Source organism: Haemaphysalis longicornis, unplaced genomic scaffold, assembly GCF_048455015.1.
Source record: "Haemaphysalis longicornis isolate Haplotype H1 unplaced genomic scaffold, Haemaphysalis longicornis Haplotype H1 scaffold_8, whole genome shotgun sequence".
Lineage (NCBI taxonomy): Eukaryota > Metazoa > Arthropoda > Arachnida > Ixodida > Ixodidae > Haemaphysalis > Haemaphysalis longicornis.
The window spans coordinates 119,226,958-119,250,862 of NW_027526445.1; the positions used below are offsets into that span (position 1 = coordinate 119,226,958).

At 46.2% G+C, this 23,905-nt stretch overlaps 1 protein-coding gene across 1 annotated transcript; it reads right to left on the reverse strand.

Annotated features, from left to right (window-relative positions):
- Positions 1 to 1,742: 1,742 nt before the first annotated feature.
- Positions 1,743 to 23,810, reverse strand: LOC144149472 (solute carrier family 25 member 32). Its single transcript, XM_077681046.1, has 7 exons — positions 23,289 to 23,810; positions 16,990 to 17,143; positions 14,653 to 14,741; positions 11,815 to 11,981; positions 10,643 to 10,756; positions 7,415 to 7,560; positions 1,743 to 3,925 (listed from the first exon to the last, which is right to left on the reverse strand). The coding sequence occupies exons 1-7, from the start codon at positions 23,449 to 23,451 to the stop codon at positions 3,802 to 3,804; spliced, it is 957 nt and encodes a 318-aa protein (XP_077537172.1). The 5' UTR covers positions 23,452 to 23,810; the 3' UTR covers positions 1,743 to 3,801.
- Between the last annotated feature and the right edge of the window lie 95 nt (positions 23,811 to 23,905).

Sequence of the window (23,905 nt, forward strand, 5' to 3'; positions counted from 1 at the left end):
CGGCCTCTTCCCACTGAAGGCCTAGCGGTCCGAACGCAGTGCAAAGAGGTATGGTTATAAAATTTTTATTTTAATGCGATGGAATTGCAACACATACAAAATATTTCTGAGCAGAAATTTTTACTTTAATGTGTTACATTGGCAAAATATGGGCTAATTTGGCGCCCCCCTTCAGATGATTAGGGGGGGCGGCCGCCCCCCCAGCCCCCCCTGTGCGCACGCCTATGCTCGTACAGAACCGCAACAGTCGCAATTACTCCAACCACCAAAATGGAAGCACTCGGCCACATTAATGCTTTTACATTTGCTTAGGAGGTGTCCTTGGATTATTACTCATTGCCATTTGTCATATTCAGAGCGCTTTCACTTTTGTTGTTTTCAGACACCCTTCGCAGCAATTTGTTTAGCTTTGGTCAGCAACCTTTACGAATAATTTTGTAGACATTTTCTAATCGCCCATCTTTCATTCATTTTCACCCCGATGTTTTTCATATAAAGGCACGGCATTTGATGGAATAAATTTAGTGCCGAGTGAGCATGCTCTATTTTTTCATGGTGTTTAATCTTTAAAAATGTGAACTGAAAAGCAACGGGGGACAAGTGAAAATGTAAGAAATGCATATTTAGTGATCACCCCTGCTTTATCTAGTGAAGTAAAAATAGCAGTGCTTTTTTTTTTATTTTCTTATTTGTAGTGGCTGCTGTGAAGCAAATGTTAAGACCTCAGGCATGTGCACTTGAAAATGACCTTTTTGAAACAGCAGAAATTTCTTTCTTATAGGTTCCAGCTTGTGCTGTTAGAATACAGTGAAGAACTCATTGCACAAAATTAAGCGCCCGTGTAAATTTTGTTTATCAATGTCCGTACATCTCTGTATGACCCTCAATTAACAAAATGAATGTTATTCCAGGCAGAGGAGCCCAATTGCCAGGACACCTTAGCTGGCACCAGTTCATGTCTAAACTGTTTTTAGACCTCTAACACAAAAAACAAGCCTCATCTTTGGTGCAGCACTTCAATATGTCTTCAACAAAGCCATTCAGCTAGAGAGACTTCTAACTCAACACAAGGCAGGAGCATTAGATCACCAGATTATCACAAGCGTACAACTACAATTTCACACAAACTTAAATTATGAATTGTATGACACGGTCCCAACGTCCCTAGAGATGTTTTCAAGCACACTGCGCAGTACGTGCACGCAACTTTTAATTGGGCCGCTATTTCACAAGCGTGTTCAAGTTCAATACACCTGGGGCAGTATTCTTGTAATTTGTCCGTTTCAAAAGTGTACGTTTTGAGCATACCCTGATTGGCTAGAAGCAAACACCCGGATGTGATGCCATGCAAGTACGGTGGAGCTATGAGGTGCGGCTTCTCGGAGCAGACAATGTTTCGTGGCCTTGTTGTTGGTTCGCTGGCGGAACAATGAGCACATCAAAGATAGTTTAAAATAGGTTTAGTCATTTAAAATAAGTCAACCCAAAGCTCCCCTACAACTGCAAGTATGTCACAATAAAAGGGACACAAAACGGACGTTTTCAAAACGGACAAACACGAGAATACCGCCCCTGGTTCAAGTTTAGTTGGGACCTCGCAGTCAGAACTCCTGTCTGTCCAGGTATAGTAGGAAATAATCTTGCTAACTTGTGTCGCGACATTCCGCTCTCCGGAGTTTCATCATCCACTCACTAACGCAACATCATTGTGTAGAGTGTCAGGGAGGCAATAAAAGAGACAGTTTCGTGGGTGAGCTAGTTCTTTTATGCATCATGATGGGCAGTTACATGGAAAGGCAATGAATCAAAAGAACTACCTATGATTATATCTGGCATATGTAACGTCTTGTGCTTTTTGAGAGGGACTGCGCTCTTTGCAAAGGCGCGCACAGCCTTCAAACATTGCTGCCATCTGTGGTTCTGTACAGACATCACAGTATTTCGTTCCCCACGACGGCTCGCAAAGACAAGCAAAAAAATACTTGGCTCTCTCTCTCTCTCTCTCTCTCTCTGTCTCTCTTCTGTCCAAACAAAGAACAGCAACAAACGGCTTGACACCCGCAACCTCGGAGCCTCGAAGGTTGGCCTTACTTACACTTACACGCAAACCGTAGCGTTCCCTTCCCCGAACGTTTTCGCACAAAACTTTGGTTTGCTTCTTTTCTTTCTGGCGAATGACAAGCTGCTCCAGAAAGCGTTTATCACAGTCTCAGGGGAAAAGGTTACGAAAACAAAAGGCAAACAATCAACCACCTTCCCGAAACCATCCAGTATCACCAAGCCGAGCCGAGCCGAGACAAGGCATACCTCGCAAGCCAACCCACGGGCTCAGACGTTGTGTGCGCATTAAACACATCTGACCATTCAAAAATACGGCAAACAAAATATTGTGCCGAAGGTGGTGATGATAAAGACGATGCGAGATGAGCGTTGAACAATAAATAACAAGACAATCACGTCGTCGTGACAACCTAGGAACATGGTAGCGATCTCGCAGCACGCCTCGCGGAGTCGACAAGGCTGCCCAGACCCGTCACAAGAAGAAAAAAATATGAGCTCTGAAAAGTGATAGAACAGGCTAGCCGCGAAACTCTACACACTCAAGCAGCTGCAGTCTTCCCGATTCCGACAGTCGTAATGGTATGCGGGAGGGGAAAAAAAGTGCAAAATACTAACAAAGCAAAAGGTTAGCAAGAACAGAGGTCGCCATCAAAAAAGTAAAAAAGATGAAGCCCCAGCAGCTTTCAAGAAAAAAAGCCTAACAGATTGCATAACCGTAGGAAAGCTACAAAACTACTCACAAAAGTGTGCAACAGGATGAGTTAGTGCGACAGAGAGTGTCTCCAGTGAACAAACAACGGTCAAAGAATACTGCTAGTGTCCAACAATAAACAACGCGGGGGCCTACGACAGCCACGCACGTAACAGGGAGCGTTTTCAAAATGTGAAACAGCCAGGGGCGGAAAGAACGAACGGTAGGTAGAATGAGATGAGAGCAGAATAAATACTGGCCGACAGAGGTCAGCCTCAACAACGTGGGTTCTTCAGTCTTGCCGGGAGCAAGGCTTTCAACCCAGAACACACCCTCCGCTAGAGCCGTTACATTTTTGTGATTTTTACAAATGAAATTGCGTACGAAAACTGGGTGAAGTTTCTGCGCGAACCTGAAACTTTTGAGCGGCAGCGTAAAAATTTACCGATGGCCGCAAACAAATGGCGCCTTTTTTCAGACTGTCGTCGAGATACCAGATCAGCTTAGACTTCTTTTCATTGGCAGGCAATCCAAGCCATACACATCTTTAGCGCTTTGAGAACTTCTCAATCAACACCTAACAGCAGCAAACATAGCTGTCCCATCTGCGAAAATTCAAATCTTATTACCACCACCCGCAGTCGTGGCAGAGTGCTTAGTGCCAGCGCCGGTTCCGTCAACTTGAGCTGCGCGTCTCAATGCTGTGACTCACAAGTCAAGAATCACAAGTGACGGCTCATGAGTATCAGCTCACGAGTATCGGCTCACGAATTACTGAGCTTTGATGTTAAGGGTTAGAAAACAAAGAATGCACCTGCTCTCGACTACACAGCACGTGCAAAACTGCACGCAGGGGGGCGCATGAAACCGAGCGAGCGGTTTCGCCCCCGAAAAGACTCAAGAACCCACTCGAGCCTAGCATGCTACTTGTGCGCAGAGGGGCCCGTCCCCCTCTCTCCCGCCTCTTTCGCCGTGGCCTCCCTGGCGGTCCCGTCGTCGAGCGCACCGCTGATGGCGACGCCCTGCTCGGGGCTCACGGCCTGGGCGCACTAGGAGCGGTGCTCGGGCAGGGGCGCCAGCTTCTCGTACATGAGGAACACGATGCAGATGTTGGGCGTCACGTGCAGGAAGTAGGCCGTCACGCCCTTGTAGAAGCCTCGCAGGCCCTCGAACCTGTGACGACGGCAGGGAACGGAACAACGGTTGTTCAAGCTATCCGTGTTAGAGGGATACCACAAGGCAACACACAACGTCACTCCATAAGAAATAAGCCCCACCCAATCAAGACACTCTTCGTGTGGATGCTAGCACTGATGGCAACAACAGCAGCATTGCCTGCACTTTACCGAGACAACACAGCTGCATTACTGATTGATTGTAGGGTTTAATGTGCCGACGCAATGCAGGCGATAAGACACGTTTGAGGTCTCTTTGGGATTAATTTTGACCACCTGAGGATCTTTAACGTGCCCCGAAATCTCGTACACCAAGCGCTTTTGCTTTTTGCCTCCATCAGAAAAGCGGCCACTGTGGCCGGGAATCTAACCCCGCGACCTCGTTCGTGCTCAGTAGCGCAACGCCTTAGCCACTGAGCCACCGCGGCGGGTAAAACAGCTGCATTATCTAGTGAAGCTAACACGTCCATGTGCTGGACGGTCACTGATGTATAGCTTCAGGCCGTCGTAGCCCATGCAATCCAACATCATGACATTCGTTCCCCTCAGGCCTCCTGCCCGTCTTTCGCCGCCCGTCCTCACATTCACCGATTCAAAAGAAGCTTGTCACTGGATTCTCCCCGACGACCAAGGCAAATACACAGCCGACATAGCCGATGTTACTTCAACATCACTTGGACCACAGGGCACGTTGACATGAGTGGAAATGGGGAAGCAAACACACTTCCCCGTGCGGTACAACTGCAGGCATTACAAACTCCCAGTGTGGTGGCTCCGCCTCTTTCCAATACCTCTGCCACACAGGCAGTTTTCGATTGCGATTGAGCCGATTTGGATCGAGCTCAATCCAGATCAGGTGCTGCTACATGACCAGTTTCAATTGCGATTGAGCCCAATCCTACTCAAACTCAATCCTGGTTCCTTCCCCAAGCGCAACTAAGGTTTCTAAGTGCAATCCGAAGGGACTGGTGATTCCCTCAACCCCGCTGTACAATGCTTTATAATGTAACAACTTGAAATTATGCCACAAATTGTATCAAATGACTTAAACAAGCGTGCAATAACATTTGCGTAGTTAGGTATACCTACATTTAAAAAATTAAATTTTAAGCTCTCAACACCACGGGTGAACCGAAATCAGAAAACAAAGATAGTGTTGCCACGGCTGCTGGTGGCTGCATCAATTACAGGAGTTTTTGCGAGTTCCTCTTAAAGTGTCGTCGCTCATCATCATCATCATCATCAGCCTACTCAGGTCCACGCAGGACGAAGGCCCCTCTTATTGACCTCCAACTGCTGCTAGGACGAATATGCAGGCAGCCGTGATCACAAAAGAAGGGCTGACACAGCGCTACAAAAATCACACCTGTTTACAAACAACTACTCACTACGCTACAACAGATGGCCTTCGCTTGGCTGCGAATCCGGCTGATACCGGCCACAGCTGCGCAGGGTTACTCGACAACAGCTGATAAATACCACTTTTGGTGCCAGCTGGTGCACATCATGGCGATTTCTCAATCGGGATTGAAATGTGCCGTGTGGCGGCGGTGATGCATCACGCACGCTCGAAAAGTCAATCCACCTTCGCTTCAATCTGGATTCAAAGTGCCCATGTGAGAGGCATGCGGCTGCACTGGCACAAAATTTCTTCCCCACACCACACCCTTAGCAGAGAACAAAAGCCCATCTCCAGCATCACCACTCTTCAGACCCTCCTCACACTCACTATCGCTGTGCACGTTATCCGAACAAAATTAATGTCCTGAGGAAACGTCCGGCTACCAAGCCCCATCTCCGACTGCCCCCCTGACAAAGCTGCGCGTCCCGCTTAGACCGGCCTGGCTGCTTCAAGCGGCTACTTTGCCAGGTCTGATTTGATTGACTGATTGATTGATTGATTGATTATAGGGTTTAGCGCGCCGACGCAACGCAGGCGATGAGGCTTGCCGTAGCGGAGGGCTCCGGATTAATTTTGACCACCTGGGGATTTTTAACGTGCGCCGAAATGCGCCGACGCAACGCAGGCGATGAGGCTTGCCGTAGCGCAGGGCTCTGGATTAATTTTGACCACCTGGGGATCTTTAACGTGCGCCGAAATCTCGTACACACGGGCGCTTTTGCTTTTCGCCTCCATCAGAGAAGCGGCCGCCGCAGCCGGGAATCGAACCCGCGACCTCGTGCTCAACAGCGCAGGTACCTTGCCGGGTCAGCTTGCTCTAGTGATGTGTATATCCAGCACGTGCGGAACTGGGCCACAACCACAAGAGTGTTCTGGACTAAGGGTGGTGCTCAATCCTAATATAGTAAACATAATAAAGTTTTCTTAGTTGGACTAACGGCATCCTGTAAAAAACTAATGCATGTCCCCGTAGACCGGTTGGGTGGCCGAGAAGCTCTGATAAGATCTCGGAATGACAAACGGCGCGTGCGTGAAACGGGGCTTCCATTGTGTTGCCATGGTTACTCAGAAATCGCGAAAAAGAAATGGTTCTGGATATGACCACACATGCATCTATCATAAAAAAGGAACACATTAGTGTATACCTGTATCTCATAATCCACACATCAGTACACATTTACTGATCGATTGATTGATTGTAGGGTTTGACGCGCTGACGCAACACAGGCGATGAGGCACTGGGGATCTTTACCGAGCGCCGAAATCTCATGCACACGGGCGTTTTTGCTTTTCGCCTCCATCAGAAAAGCAGCCGCCGTGGCCGGGAATCAAACTGTGACCTCGTGCTCAGCAGTGCAACGCCTCAACCACTGAGCCACCACGGCGGGTCAGTACACATTTAGATCGTCCGTAGATGCATTTACTTACTGCACGAAAAATTGCCGCACGGGTTCATTCTGCGTTTGCGATTTGGGTCTTTGAAGGCTCAACGATCGATTGGACACACTTTCCTAAGATTGGATGAGGCTTTCACATTTCTCTCAACCTTCTTAAGGAAGGGATGGTAAAGTTTATCTTAAGATAAACTTAAGAACTGATGCCTCATTACCATAAGAACTGATGCCTCACTCCAATATTACAAATGAAAATTTTTAACCCGACTTCAACTCAGCTAAGCAACAAGGAAAGAAAAGGGAAAAGTTTTTCTCCATGCACAAGCTATGTGCCACGAAACTACTTTCGACAACTGGCTCATACCAACAAGTCAAAATTAAAATGCAGAGCACCTGCGGCAGTATTACGGCCACATTGGCCATTCGAGACGTAAAAAGACGCGGGCACTGTTAATAATTGTTTGGTTGGCTTAAAACCAATTTTTCTTCTCCCTCTCTTCCGTGCAGATCAGTCTGTGGGGAAATGCACTAGTTTTTTTGACAGGACGTCATCAGTCCCACTAGGAAAGCTTTCGCTTTGAAGAGCCCTCAATCCTTCAGCAGAAGTGCTAAGCTAGAGAGGTGATACGTCAGCAACCCATGTCAGGCGATGTGTTAGGAGATTCCCCCACACCCAACATTGTACACTCACCGCCAGGTGCGTGCCACCACTTCCTTCAGGCCCTGGTAGTCCTGGTGCTGGTCTTGGAGGCGCGCCCGCATCAGCTGGTACGGGTACGTGACGCTCGCCGACAGCAGCTTGGACAGTGCCGCAAACGTCAGGTACTCCAGGGTGCCCTGCAATGCAGCAGTCGCACATGCGGATGAGCACTTGCAAGACCCACCGCTCCGGAAAAAAACAGCATGCGGCGCTGCTGGTCAACCCCGCACTCTTTGTCCGTATAAACAGAACAGGGCTAAGGAAAGGGCCCTGTGGTACACCAACTTCCGCACACATTTGAAGCTTCATCACAAGGGCATCCTCAAGGAAGATGAGTTCGAAATCTTAACAACTGAAATCAAAAAGGGGACTCAAAGTAGCATTAGTAAATTAGGCTAGATCTTACATGTGGTAGCTGCCAGCTACGTCTAGGTCTAGTTTGATGTAAGCATTACAATGCCAGTTGGTGGCCACGGAATCTCTATGAAATGGGAAAAGGGGGAAAAAGTCGGCCTCGCATAAAAGCCAGAGCTCTTGGTATGCAGATGCAGGAATAATGCTGCATAAAAACAACCAATACCAGTGGCAAACCAGAACATGAAATAAGGGAGTGGAAGACAATGACAATGAACCAAACCTCCCCTTATCCTTCTGCCCCTAAGTAACAAACATGTTGACCAGAACAATAGTGACGTTGCAATTTGTGATATTCAATGCAGAGATAGGTACAAGCCTGACACTTCGGGTGCAAGGCAGAACATTAATGAGATGTTAATACACAACACCCTCCTCTAATCCGACCTAAAAGATACCAAAACCCCCTTATTTACAAAAAAAATGTGGGCAGTTGAGCTCGGAGAACATTTCTAAGTACAAAATTTCACAGGTCTTGAAGAAAAATGTCAGCACTACTGGCGCTCGAACCCAGACTGTTTGCTCCCAGACCCGTATTTTTACTCTTAAGCTACTGAAGCCAAACAGTGGAGTTGTGTTAGCATTTGCTTAAAAGAATAAAATTAGTGTTCTAAGCGAGCCAGTAGATGGCGCTGGTTGCATACAGGAAGTGCAGGGCTTGTACCAAGCTGGGAACAGAATGTCGCCTGCCATTTTTAGAAACCAAACAGACGCGTTCTTCTAGGGTGCCAGACATCGTAGTTCGTAAGTAGCATCGTACAGTATATAGCAGTAGGATACCATATAGGATATACAGTCAAATCTCGTTAGTAACAGCCCCCCATTAACGAATTTCTCAGATTTACGAATATTTTAAAAATCCCCACCAGATTGCCTGTATTTTTGATGTAAAAAAAATTCCGGGCCATCTCCACAAACATGAAACCTGGGGAGGGGCAAAGCATGCAGTGTACAAGTGTATTCTTGATGCCTTGGCATTTTTGCCAACGGAGATGGAACCGTTGGGTGGTAGAGGTATACAGCTTTGCTGTACAAGTCTCTTGTCTTTGAAGCACGAAGCTCTAATTTAGCGCGTAGCATACACGAGTTTCCTGGTGTTTTACTACCGTGACTACATGAGACGGCGATTACAACAACGACAGGAGACGCCAACGGCCCCAGCCCCAAAGGGGCTACGCCCCTAAAATACTTAAATGCAAATTTCAACATAGTGCATATTTCAGAATAACGCACGTAATTAATTTTCTCCTTAATAATTGAATACATCAGTATTATGATTTGGCTAAAAGAAAGAGCACCGCAACTCTCGTGCAAATAAGAAACCGCCATTTCTGTGTGTACCGTAATTACCCGATTCTAACGCGCCCCCGATTCTAACGCGCACCCGATTTTCCTGGCAAAAAAAAAAAAAAAAAATTAAAAAATTTGCACCTCCGATTGTAACGCGCACGGAACTTTGTGAGCAAGAAAAACGAATGCGAGAGAAACGGGCGATTTATTTCTCGAAATAATCTCACTCATCTCACTCCTCGTCGCTCTCTGCTGACCACAACATCTCGTTCTTGGTGCCGTCAAGCGCGTTCGCGATGCCACAATTCATAACGAACGTTCAACCATGATAGATGGGATCGTGGCCCACGCCTCGCACGCCCATCCTGCGAGCTTCTCCAGAGGCGCACGCTTCAGCCGACCGCCTGTTTTGAACGCGTGAGAGCCGCTGCCGCCATTGCTGTTATCAAGCGCGCAAGTAGAACGATTTGACGATTTGTGTGAACACCAATAGAAAAGCCTAGGCGCCTATGCTATAGTGCCTAGAATATTCTAGGCACTATACCTATGCTTCCTGTGTCTGAAAAATCATTGCTAAAAGCTTTGGCGCCTGCTTGAGATGGCGATGGTGATGGGCGGGACGAAATCTGCGTTGGTTCGGCAGTTTCGGTTTCGTATCCGATTCTAACGCGCATGCGATTTTTCAACCTATTTTTCCGGAAAAAAAGTGCGCATTAGAATCGGGTAATTACGGTATTCCCCGACAGCATAAGCTATCATGATCCTCACGTTGAGTGCCAATTGCTAGCATTACAATGCTATGGTTTAGTGTGCAGTAGCCTAGCAGGCCTAGCCGCCTTTGCCTCTTTTCTCTCTCGTTGTGTTGGGTGTCAGTCGGTGGCCGGTCGTTGTGTCGGTCGTTCTTCACGTTATTTAAGTGTGCGGGCAGGTACTTGTTTGTTGTGAGTGATCGCGCAGCAGTTTTAGTGCGAGATCCAACGATGAATGCAGCTAGCGACAGAGCCAAGAAGAGGTGAAAGCAGTCATCGTCTTCACTGACGATGACGACGCTAACAAAGACGACTGTGGGTCACCGAACACAGAAGACGGGTAGTGTCGAACCTTGACGTTTTAGTGCACATGAACAAAGTCCGCATTTTCATTGCTCGGTGCAATGGCATACCCGATGAAGTGTTGCACAGAGTCGAAGATGTAGAGGCATTCCTAATCATCCATGTGTGCTCCGCTCACCAGAAGAAAATAACCGATTTCTTCAAATAAAGCACCTTTGAAGTGAGTGCAACATTTTTATTTGAGAGTTTGCCTGTCTGCACACGCTTCTACTGCCAAGGTACACCATTTTCATTCCTAGGTTCGAGCACCGGCTTATAACCGCGAGTTTTTCATTACGACGATATTTCAAAATAATGAACGACTTTCAGCGGCCCCGCGTGATTCGTTATATCGAGGTTTGACTGCAGCAGTGGTAGCACCGTACTCAGAAAACAGAAAACACGGTCAGAAAATGTGACGCACCAGCTTGGCCTGCGGAGAAATGCTGAAGCGGCTGCAGTAGGCCTTCTTCATCTCCTCGTACACCATGAACTGCAGCGCCCCATGGGATACGTTGAACATGCCCGGAACAAAACCCTGCACCCAAAGAAGAACGGGAACAAAACAGAAAGAACACTGTTACTTCACAGCAGTCTCTTTAGTTCCACACTGTCGATATCCAAAACACAGTAGCAAGCACGTTGAAGCATTGAAACGTAGTAGAAAACATCTTGTAGGGCTATACAACATGTCCCAGACAAAAAAGAGGGTATTTGTATGCAAGTATACACGCATGTATTACGAGCACGTACGTACATCTAATATGCTGATCTACCATTTTTCCGCTACAGCTGAATCTTTCGGGGGCACATGGCTCTTTGGGACCGAAAAATTGCCCAAAGAAACATTTTTTAGGTATTACTTTGTTTTATTTGCGCACTTCTCCCTCCATAAATTTTGTGCTTGGAACACGACCAGGTACTTATAAGAGCCACAAAAGCCAGATTTAAAAAAAAAACAAGAAATTCCATAATTCCCCATTTTTTTGCCACAAGTGGTATCGCAGTGATAGGAAATTCTCAAGAGGTGCATTGCAGCATGTAGTGCAGCTAGGAAGATAATTGCTTTTGCACTGTGAAGTTGAATGCTTCAACCATCCAATAAGGGAAGCAGATTTTTCATTTTGCGTTTTAGTAGATGTTTAATTACCATCATTTTTAATTGGTTAGCAGGAGTACTTCAAGCCTAAAAGTTAGAATTGATGTTAACTTGTATGTGATTGCCAAACAAAAAAAACTGCCTCCCACATGTCATCCTCCACAACTTCTGGTATCTATTCATGCCTTGCTGATAATTTTTGTTGAGTTCTCAACAAAATGCTACTGTTCTCAAGAACAATCAAGAAAATTTAATTAACTAGGAAACTAATTACCTCACATAAAGACTAATTGGATGTTTCAAATCAGCTAAAAAACTGAAAAAGCACATGAAGTTTCATTAAAATTGGTTGGAAACCAAAAAAAAAAAGTTTCCAAGACCACTGTGCCCCCTAGCACAGCTGCAACATACTTTTTGCTTTTTCTTCTTCTCTTAATTAAGTTTGAAGCAACAACTCTATAGTACTGAAAGCGACGTCGTCACGCGTTGCCACCCACCCGGTAGAGGCCCGTGACGCCCTCGTACTTGTACACCTTGTGGAAGGCGTCCAGCATGCCCGAGTAGCGGCGGGTGGCCGGCAGGTCCATGTGGTGGTCCGCGTACTGGAGGCACATGCGCGTCTTCACCATGGTGATCGGGTTGGTGATCACCAGCGTCAGCAGCCCTGAGGGCAGGCACACGCACGCGCACACTGTCACCGCGTGATCGGGGGGGTGGTCACTACGGACATGGCATTTCGTCATGACAAGAAAGATGGAAAATAAATTCCATGCTTAATGAGCCAAAGAACCACCTAGGCTAAGGGCCCATGCAGTAGCACACACACACATAAAAGAAAGTAAAACAGAATGACCGTCTTCTCCAATTGAATAAAGTACCTTCACAGGCAAATGGCTTGACGGTGACTCCATGCCAAACATCTGGGACATTGCTCTTGTCCACTCCCGAATTAAACAAGAAAAATTACGGTATTTTTGACATAAAAAAAAAAAGCCTGCACGCAAGTGCAAGCATGTGACTTCAAAAAGAGGAGTGAAACATGTTGCCAGTTAAGAATTATGAAAAAGCCAGATTTTCTACGGAACGCTTTGTGCCTTGTTTTATGCTGAAGTTAAAAGTCAACCTGTCCGCAGAGCTTCTGGCAAGTGCATTCCGGAATTATGTCTTCTTTTATTTGGAGGAGGGATTACATGAAATTACGCTTTTCATTTCGTTCACTAGTGGATTCCTCGCACACAACTCAGTCATAAGCTTATCTTTCAACCTAGCTATACACTTGCTCTACCATTAATGGGGTATTTTATAGAAATGTCACACGCACTGCTATAAAAAGCCCCAATTTATATGCTGGTTTAAATCGGGAAGTGGCCGAGGGCAATATCTGGAACATTTGGCATAAAATGAGCCTAGAGTCTCAAGCAAGTCCAACTATGCATTTTTTTTTTCAAGGTGTGCTTGAGATAAGCTTGCCAGACCACCTCAATATGTTAGCAAGCACTTTCATAAATAACTGATTTAATTAAGAATGATGAATTTGTAAACACCAAGAAGGAATAGATTTCTAAGACACAGTAGATATGGACCAATCCATAAAATGTCACCGCTAGAGGTACAAACAAACCTCTGTGCAATGAAGTTCACTAATAAATTTAGCTGAAGCTCCAAGAAAAATTAGAGACAGACAGCAGCCACAGCTCAAGATAGTAAAACCAAGAGATGGCCTTGTCTTGATTTGAAACTTGACCGAATTGACGCAAGTGCGATGACGGAAAAGCTTTGTATGACGCAACTTCAAGAGGAGGCTTACAACAGCTCCACACTTCTAGTGCCAAGAGATAAAAATGTGGAACAAACATACAAAGTCGATAAGCAGTGCTGGGTCAGCGAAGCGATAAACACGGAATATTCCTCGGGGCTGCTCGAGATCACACGTGCGACTGAGTGATAAGAAAAACAAACTGCATAGTCCCAGTTAACTTGGCCCACGATGCAAATTGTCACAACGTCCGGAGGTCAAAAGGCACGTTTTGCAAGAATCTTGAAGGACACAGCTCAAGATTTCTTTTTGGTATGTACACATTCGGGGGCTGGACTTCCTGTATCCGATACACTACATTGCAATACATAATGGTACTTGAGACAAGGTACGCAAACTTGTCCGTAAATCTAAACAAAGAAAAAAAATCCTCACTTGATACAATGTAAGCAGCCTCAGCATAATTTATCAGAGGAGATACTTCTTTTCGGACAGTCTTATCAATCTGCCTAGAGTGCCCACTTGTAGTTGAGGAGATGCAGCATTTCAGAGCTACAAAATTCATCCACAGGCATTACGGTAATCGCTCCCAAACTGTCATGCTCTTCAACCGTTCTTGTTACACGACCTCAGTGTCCATTTTTTCACTGAAACAGGCATTTTGGATGAAGTGCTCTTATGGAACTTGCCTTGCGTCTGCACAAATCATCACAGCAAATACCTTTGCGTCATATAATGTGCCCGTAGAATTTTCCATTTACACACGACACCAATGAGTTTTGTTTTTGAAACGTTGTTACAGAACAGAGCTGACCGTGGGGGACGTTGGCATTGCACATTTAAGGTGAAACGCATAATGCCAGGAACACAGAGGAAATAACACAAGTGCTACTGACAACTGAAGCTTAATGTGAAGTCATTCAAGTCTAAACAAGTGGCCCATACGACTGTCGCGGAGCTTGCAGTTTTCTTAACGGCCGGCCCTGTCACATCGTCCTTTATAGTGTTGGCTTTCCCACATACTAAACACACGAGCAGCAAAGCCTTCTTTACAGGCCGTTTTCAAATAGGACATCGGATGGCAAAAAAGCACGACGTTGCTTCCTCAGTCCACCTATCGCTGCAAAACTACTTGGCACACACAGGTCCATGATAAATGCACTGAAAGGGAGCTCAACAGCTCTTGCGATGGCGCACATGTACCTCTCTTGACGTTGCCTTATAATACAAATTCAAAAATTCCCTGGACCCAAGAAGACAATAAAGCACACCGTCAAACTTAAAATACACACTCGCATTGATTTAAAATTTGACGGGCATTTTAAGACACTTGGCTTCGGTGAAATTTCAAAGAAAATCTTCTTTAGCCTTTCCTCACTACACAATGTCTGCTTGCCAGACAAGCCGTTAAATGTCGTATAACTCCCTTACTGCTGATGTATTCTCAGGACATCAGCAGTAAGTTTTTTAAAGGAGGTAACACATGCAAAAAAAAAAAAAAAAAAAAAACGAGGCAATGCGGAACAGGCCGAGGCCACGTGACCCATGGCAATGTGAATCACATCTGAACACAGCTTACCAGACTCTGCGGCTGCCATCATGTGCCTCCCTGGACCGAGCTGTTTATCGGGGGTGCCGTCCAGCATCCACGTCTTGATGGAATTGTAGCTGCAAGCATGCAGACAGTGCTGACAATCAACCAGGAAACTTCGCGTCACTGTGGCCCAATAACCCAGCTATCATGAACAAATAAAAGAAAAAGATACAAAGCACTCGTTTCAAACAAAAACTGCCTAATTTCACGTTCACTAAATGGACACAGGCCAGTCAAAATTACCAGTCCGATCGCGGAAATTGAATGCAGCGATTATTTTCTGCTGTCGCACCGCTTGGCAGCACTTGTGTGTCTTTCCTTTCTTCCATCCTCAGCCATTATATGAATATACATATAAGTGGCAAATCATAATTGCAAATGAGGAACTCGAAGAAACACAGAAACAAAAGCCAGTAGCAGCCAAGAATGCCAAGAAAGGCAAAAGAGAAGAAATTTATCCTTTTTTTTAATTAGGTACATTTATTTTTTTATGAAAGAAAGAAAGTGGAGAAAATCATGCTCCCAGGTAGGATCCAAAACCACGACCGGTATCCAGGATTTTGTTTTGGGAAGGGGGGGGGACCCACATTAAAAAAATGGAGAAAATAATAACAAACAAAACTTAGCAAATAATATTAATAACAAACAAACAAATAAGATTAATAAATATTAACAAAAACCCAAAAACAAAATGGCTCGTGGTTGGGCCAGCCTTGAAACGCAAAAGCCAGTGTGTATGTATGTATGTATGTCTGTATATGATATATATATATATATATATATAGACATACACATACAAAATGATATTGAGGAAAAGAAGGAGAAATATGAAAGAAAAGGACGGGAGCACTGGGCACTAAAAGCAAATAGCTGAAACTGCAAATCTGAGGAACCGTTATGTTGGATAAATAAAATGTTCCACTTCAGCCTCACAGTAGAAAATGACACGAAGGTTAATAAATAGGCTGTGTTGAATGCAATTAGTGGTAGGAGAACACAAGTCGTCATAGCAAACAACAGGCGTCGAATTATAAGCCCCCTGTGGGGGGGCAGTGCGTTCTCGGTAATAAGCTCCACGAAGCAACGTTCTTCTCACTGTAAACAGCAGGGGTGAAAAGCGTCACGCCCTGACGCCCCACTGCACGTCATTGTTTACGGCCGGGTCCCCAGCACTGACGCTGTAACGGTACGTGTGCGAATATGCAACGGACGCCCTGGTGCCAACCAGTGCAGACTTGCCAAGTGCCTACAATGTAACTTTTCTTTCTTTCATCTCTCAATTACATTTACTGATGGCGAGGAGCAAGAGATCTGTCAAAAAAAAAAAAAAAAGGTAGCACTTTCAATAAAATGTAACCCAGGACACAATGTGATAAAACCGATTGATTGATTGATTATAGGGTTTAACGCACCGACGCAACGCAGGCGATGAGGCGCACTGAGTGGAGGGCTCCGAATTAATTTTGACCACCTGGAGATATCTAACGTGCGCCGAAATCTCGGTACACACGGGCGTTTTTGGTGATAAAACCGGAGGAACAAATAAGCGATGGGGCGACTTTAACAAGAAAAATTTCGTGGTACGAGGGAGTGCAGAAACACTACAGTCAGCGCAAAACTCTCCATAAATTGTTGTTTTGTCTCATGAAGCGGGTAAAACCAGGATCAATCGTGCGTACACTAGGTGATGTAGTGGCGTGCTGAGCTTCCAAGGTTATGATTTAAAAAAGTAGTCGTGGTAAGGTCTCGAGCACCTGTACTGAATCGCCCTGTCCGAATCTGGGTAGTTATAATCTTTAACATTTGCAGATAAAAAAAGTTCCTACGGAGCATTTACTCAAATTTACAAGTTTTCCTTCCACATGGCTCTGCACTTTTAAGAATGCGCAGGGCACAAGGCACATATTATCGCGGCACATTTTATTACGAGGCAACGAGTTAGATTACCGACCACAGGTTTTTTTTGTTATGGAAGAAAAAAAAATTTGTTCAAATCTTTATGTGCAAGACAGCGGCTGGTCAGCACATTATTAACACTCATTTCAACACCCCCACAGCACAGCACAAAGAAAAGATGCCCACACAGATTAATTCGATTCCGACTACCACGCAGCTTCCAACTAGGATGCCCCACCTGGCCCAGGCGTAGCTGCAACAAGCATTGCACAATTTGAACTCGGAGACACCACTTGATCAATTGAACGGCAGCCACAGACTTTATCTTGCCCCAAAAAGGAAGTTTAATAACACGTTTTCAAAAGGTGATAGGGCTTTCCAAAAAATAAAATAAATAAATGAACAGACAAATAGGCCAGCACGTACAACAGGAAGTAGAGTCCCCAGGAAGTTCCAGCTCCCCAGCAGTTGGGCGCCACTCCCCGGTACAGGCCCCGGATGCCTTCCTCCCGGATGATGGTCGAGACGGCATTCAGGATGCCCCGGTACTGTGGGCGGCTCTTCAGCTGCCCGTCATTCACTGCGGGAAGGTGGGAGGGAAGGAAGAAGTGCTTATGTCATCATCACCATCATAATCATCAGCCTATTTAGGTCTACCACAGGACGAAGACCTCTCCCACTGACCTCCAACCCCTCCTGTACTACCCGAATCCATTCTTTGACACCGAATTCTCTCATTCCATCCCTCTACCAAGTTAATGGTCTTCCCTTTCTTTTAGTGCTGTCTTTCAGCAGCCACTTGGTTACCCTGGTTACCCCACAGGGTGCCATTTCTCCACACAACATGCCCAGTTCAACTCTACTCCCCCCTCTTACAAAGTTCACTCCATAATCCAGAACACTCACTTCCTATCCCTAAGTGCTACTCCTATCATTCTTTCCGAGTACAGTTACTGAAGCATTCGTTGCAGGTATTGTCTTGTTGAGGTAAGCTTGCAACCATGTTGCACCAACGGTTGCAGCCCTACACTGGCAACACTCACAAACCATAGAAAAAGACAAAAAAAAAAAAAAAGAACGGGCCTCCTATTTTTATCAACACCTAGGACAATGCACAAGCAGTACATGTAGCGGATGTCACAGTATCGACAGCCTTGAACAAATGCGGATAGCAGTGAGCAGTGAAACGATGCACTTTTGAGGACTTGGGCAACTTCTTGCGTAGAGCTGAAAGGCTTGTATCCTATTGCGAGACTGAAAGGGCCACTGACAAACATCCTACGTACACTCTTGAAAGACTCGGCAAATGTGCCATCACCACCCTCATTCCCTCAAACCTTACTCTGCTAGAACTCGCACATTTAAATTTCAATTCTTCCTTTGCACAATGACTGAATGGAATTCCGTAACAAGACCCGCATATTTTCCGCAATGATGTTTGCTGTTGCTTCAATGCATTTGTGTGGCGCGCGTTGTACAGTCCAGCCCGCTTATAACAAAAAACACATCGGGAAATGGAAATCATCAATTTGTTATATCCTATTTTCACTATATCTGGACATAAAATATATGTGTACAAATGGTGATGGGAAACGAAGATTTGTTTCTAATAAGCAGGTGTTCTTTAAAACCGTGTTCGCTATCACTGGGCTATACCGTATTCCTTGCGTTGATTGCTACGTAAGCACCCACCCTGCCTGCTCTGTCAATGTTCCGCAGTATGTAACAAATACATAAATACACAGCAAATAGCAGCGAGGGTTCACTTCGGTGAATGAGAAAAAAAAACCTGGGTTTTTTGTTGAGACATCACCCAACCACTTTACTGACACCTCGCCCAATCAATCGGTACATGCGGTGAAAGTAGCAATGTAGGCAGCTCTGTACAAATACTGATATCAGTAAGCAGGGCAACAATGCACTTTTGAGGACTTGTGCAATTTCCTGCGCAGAGCTGAAAGGCTCGTATCTGATAGTACTGCCCATACACACAGCAAGGAAGAGCGAAGATTCACCTCCTCGAATGGGAAGAACTGTTGTGACTTTGAAAGCTGAAGCGAAAAAAATTATATCGGCAGACACTGATATTTCTTTTAACGAATGATGAACCTGAAAAAATACTTGCCATCAAAAAATATTTTTTTAAAGAACCAATCTATATACCAATTTATAAACAATTACAGCAGTGAATATTGGAGTGAAAAAAAAAAAAATCTTTATTTGGGGCCAGTAAGAAGACGTTGCAAAAACAAAAAGTACACAACGTGTGAGCAGTTGCATAAGGCAGTAGCGTGGCTCTAACAACTTGTCAACGATAGAACTACAGGAGCCACTAAGTATTCCGGGAAGAATGGTTAAGCACGGCATGGACTTTGTTTAGAAAAATACACCCCCCCCCCCCCCCCCATGCTTCCCCAACTTCTTTGTAATTTGGAAGTGCAGTACAGGGCACAAAAGTACTTCCTCGACAGTGGTCTTCGATCCCTCTACCATTATATGACAATCCAACTGTTAAGCTATGGTACTGTAAGATGCCTTTTTTTATCCCTTCATTCAATTTACCCACAGCTAATCAAAGCCTCTGTAAATAGCCTTCCATGCAAGGTGACTAGCGAGGTCAGTTGTGTTAGCTATAGGTACCACCACTACACTTAATTGTTGCCACGGTGCATTGTACAAGGAGCCACCGTAGGCATATCTACGAATTAAAGAGGCCATAGCAACAAAATACCACTTTGCTCAATTTGACAGAACCAGCCTTCGGTAACTTACTAGGCTCCACTCCAAAACAAAAGGTGTTTCCTTAATCAAAAAAACTGTTGAAAAACTTCAAAATTTCCTGCTACAGCGACGTTATTTGGGCCAGCACTTTTTAAAAACGCAACAATCAGCGAGTTAACAGAACATTCAGCATTCAAGTGAAACAGTCAAATGAAACTGGATATTCCACTACAACCGCCCAGTCATGTTTCCTGGCAGTAGCTGAGGTCGGTGGCTGGCAATCGCACAAGCAAGATTCCGTGATGTCGTAGAGAAAACGCCAGAAAATAGCTGATGTGTCGCCACTGCCTCATGCGTTTTCCTTAACATCTCTATAATGTGCTTAAAGTTTGTGATAAAATTGTCATCGCTGTCACCAGGACAAAGTAGTCTTTTAATGAATCAAACTAGCATTTTGCCTTCATGGCCACTCTAACTGAGTGAAGAAATGCATTTACAATGCTCCGGGCATCCAATTATTCCTTGTCCAAACCTACTATGACCCTGCTCTTATGACTGCATAAGAGCAGTGTTATAGTCGGGGAATTCAATATGAAGCAGCAAACAATACAACGGGTCCACCAATCCTGTCGTTCTTTCGTGCCTTACGTAAGCACGTCACTTCCACCTCCACAAATGCAAAAGGGACATATCCCATTCACATTTACGCAGCCAAATATTCCTCTCTGGTCAGCACACCCGAGATTGCACACGGCATTACAGACCCCCCCTGCCTTTGCAGAAAAACACCACCACCCTTGGAAGGCGGCGATTTCAAAACGCCTTCCTTGGAAATTTGCCAGCGCCAAAAGTAACACACGTAGCCGACCCGGTAAGACAGAGCTGGCCCTCATACCGAACGGAATTCTTTTTTCTCCTTGGACGAATAGTCTGCCTGCCTCGAGGAATTGTCTTCAATCGATTTTCATGCACATTATTAAAGGGGCGGCCACGGAGACAAAATACAAGTAAGGTTTAATAAAAAGAACGCTTCGTCCCGATTGCAATGATACCAATTTTATTGCAAACTTCACACGAAGAAAACATATGAAGCAGTGGCGACTCCCCAGCCCCTTTCGAGAGAGGTTTCTATGATGTAGCCGAAGCCACAGCCAAAAAAACGTGACTGGCCAATTGTGGGAGCCTAGTTCCAATTCGACGCAACGCAGATGATGAGGCGCGCCGTAGCGGAGGGCTACGGATTAATTTTGACCGCCTGGGGATCTTTAACGTGCGCCGAAATCCCGTACACACGGGCGTTTTTGCTTTTCGCCTCCATCAGAAAAGCGGCCGCCGCGGCCGAAAATCGAACCCGCGACCTCGGGCTAAGCAGCGCAGCGCCTTAGCCACTGAGCCACCGCGGCGAGTTGAGCCTAGTTCCGTTTGATCGTATCCCTTCAATGCTGATAACAGTGATAACTATGTATTTGCAGTTTTTCTCTCTTGCTTCACTGCTGACATCACGTTGCACAAAATCTGAACGTTTTCAGTAGTTTTTCAATAGTTCTGCATTTTCTCAGTTTTTAAAAGGAATCTTTCACGCTCAGTGAGTTACCGAAGGCTAATTCCTTCAAACTAAACAAGGTCGCATTTTTTCTTGATAGGCCCTTTAACAAATTATAAGTTCAACACCAGAAGGACTTCACAATAGGATTTGGTTGCTAGGGCTGACTATAATATTTTAGCAGTGCAATGGTAATTTTTCAGCGGGAGTTTAAAAAAAAACGGCAATGCGGCGGGTTGGAACTGTGTGTGCCGTTTTTCACAAATGTATAAATCTGGAACAGACTCGTACTTTTGCTCTCAACGACAACGATCTGTCTACAATGCACTAGTGATGAAAAAACACTTGCAAAAGAGCCAGATCCACAAACTCTCTAATACCTAATGTCCACATCGTAATCAAGTCCGTACACCATGCCAGCTTTATTACCCCGAACAGCCGGCCCCAAAAAACAAGCCGTGACGTCAAATGTGCAGCAGCCGGATTCGCTATCTGCTGGGGGCTCGCGGAATCGCTACAGACAGACCGATCGTCTGCGATCAAAATTTCCCGTCACGCGAGTCCGGATAAACGCCGCCAGAGACAACATATGCCCCGCTTTTTTTTTTTCTTCTTTATTGGCCCCGCATTGCTGCCGGCACATGAGCGACTGCGATAAGAACGCCACGCGACACCCCTCGCAACAAAGGAACAACGCAACAGACCGCCGTCAAACGCGTCGCAGCTGGTGGAAGCCGTGGCAAGGCGTCCGTGACGTCATTGTGGCGTCACGCGAGTCCCGCGCACACGCCAATGCACACGCGGCAGGCCCGACCTTGAATCGAAGCCAAGGACCCCGCGTTCTGCGAATCGAACGGCAGACAAAAACAGTGCTCGGCTGTGCAGAGCAAAGCCCGGCCAAGATGACGACGTTCCCTGGTTCCTGCCCAGAGTGCGGCGCTAAAAATGCGACGCCGCTGGCGGTTTCGCGCGCCGCACGCGCGCGCGATTTTCCAACGAATCCTAAACCACCCCAGGCTCAAATGAATGAATGAATGAACTTGCTGAGAAGGGAGAGGTCGAAATAAAATCCTTAACTGTAAATGTGTTCTCTGAATTGGTATGTTTTTTTTTAAATGCTGATCACAAAAACTAATGACTCGGTTTAGCATTCATCTCATGAAGTCGTAAACGACGTAACACGGCGGCAGTCCAGCGGGTTTGTTTGTTTGTTTGTTTATGAAAATGAAGCAAGGGACGATCTTCCGTCAGAACTGAACAAAAACCAAACTCTCACATCTGAAAATTTAGGAAAGAAGAAAAGGCAATCTCCCGATCATTCCGGTGGTCGCGAGCTTTCTTCAAGGCCGATATTCCCGGGTGATCGCAGTTGCTAGCGGAAGCGCCGCGCTGCAGAAAGAGAGCAATAACGGAACCGCTGACACGTTTTCCGGAACAAAAGGCAACATCCGTCGACAAAGGAACGAAACGCAGCCCTCCAGCCGAGAGACCTGCCCGAACTGTCGTTGCCTCCTACAAGAATGGAAGCGGGGATGATGCAACGGCGTGGATGAGCGCCGAGCGTTGGCAGCACGCGCGGTTCTCCGCCGACGCCGAGGTCTGTCACACTTCGGGGAAGTTATTTTCAAAGCCAGTCCCCGCCCGGTCACACCTCTTTTCGTTTCTTTCTCTTTCTTTCCCGCGCACTCTCCGTTTCAACGATCGCAATCGATGTTTTGTGTCGTGCAGCGCTTGGAAGACTATTCACGTTCGAGAGACCTGTTGATCTAAAAAAAAAAATACTAATTTTTAATGAGGCCACGGTTTTTTCTTAGCTAAACAGCCGCAGATTTTGGAGCTACTGTCTGCTCGTGTACGGTACGAATTCCTGTCAAACGAACTAATGATCACTAATGATCGACGCGTCCGCCACAGCCAGTCGTAATGGACAAAACGATTACCGCTTATTACTGACTACTACTACCAAGGCCGTTTCGATTAGGGCCTGGAAACGTTAACGCCGCACTGACACAGATCGCGCGGCCCGGACAGACGCGCGGTGCAGTGCGTCGAACGCACGCGCACTCGGTCATTTCCGATAATCGCACAGCGCTCGGATACTGATCCGGTCCCGGGACCAGTTGGAACCAGTCCGCGCTGGTACGAGCTACCATCACTGAGGCTGCCGCAGAGTTCGATCGGTGCCTCCAGCAAAAGGGAAAACCCGCGCGAGAGAGAAACAACAAAAAATGCTGCCGAGCGGCATGTGCCGACGAACGTGAACAGATGCGATGATGGGAGAAGGATATATGCACAGTTCACAGCTCCGTTATTTTCGGCGGAACGGGGAAAAAACGTGCGGTTTTTACTTTTCTACTTACGCCTTTCCTTGTAATGCTACTGCAATGAGGGAATGACGCGAATTCTAGTAGCGTTAACCGTCCAAACTTGCGCGTACGCATAGGTTATGGTGATAGCTCACCTGCCAGGCGGATCTTGAGGAGATCTAGAGGATGTAGCACCAAGGTAGAGGTGACACCGCCTGAAATGCCGGCCAAGAGGTGTTCATAGCGCACTTGGGGCAGTACCAGGCTGTATGAGGTCCGCCAACGCCGATCGTGGTTCGCCACCGCCGATTCCTTCATGCTGCCGACGGTTCTTTGGTCTCGAAACGGAAAAGAAAAACTTTTCTCCTACGGCACACGGAAAAAACAAGGTGGCGACTTCTCGAGGGGTCAGCTCGGGGCGCAGGGTTTCTTAGTCCGTGAACAGAGACGACGCATAGTGCAGTACGGCGCCTGGTAGAAGCGCCGTATAGACGAGTCGTGAACGCGCGGCGACGCACGAATGAATGGAAGGTCGGTGCGGCACGCGCGATACCTCCGGCAAAGCTGATGGAGGCTGATCCGTAACGGAAGAGTGTGTTCTCTTCTTTGGTTGCCTCGCCTCCCGCACGCTCTCCCTCGTTTTGCTGGACTCCCTACACGCACGTACCTCTTGCACAGCAAGACTTGTCACACCAAACAATATGTACCAACTTTTGTTAAAGTGGCGCTAGTAACGCTTTAATTGAATTATTTTTCAGTCATGGGTTTGCCA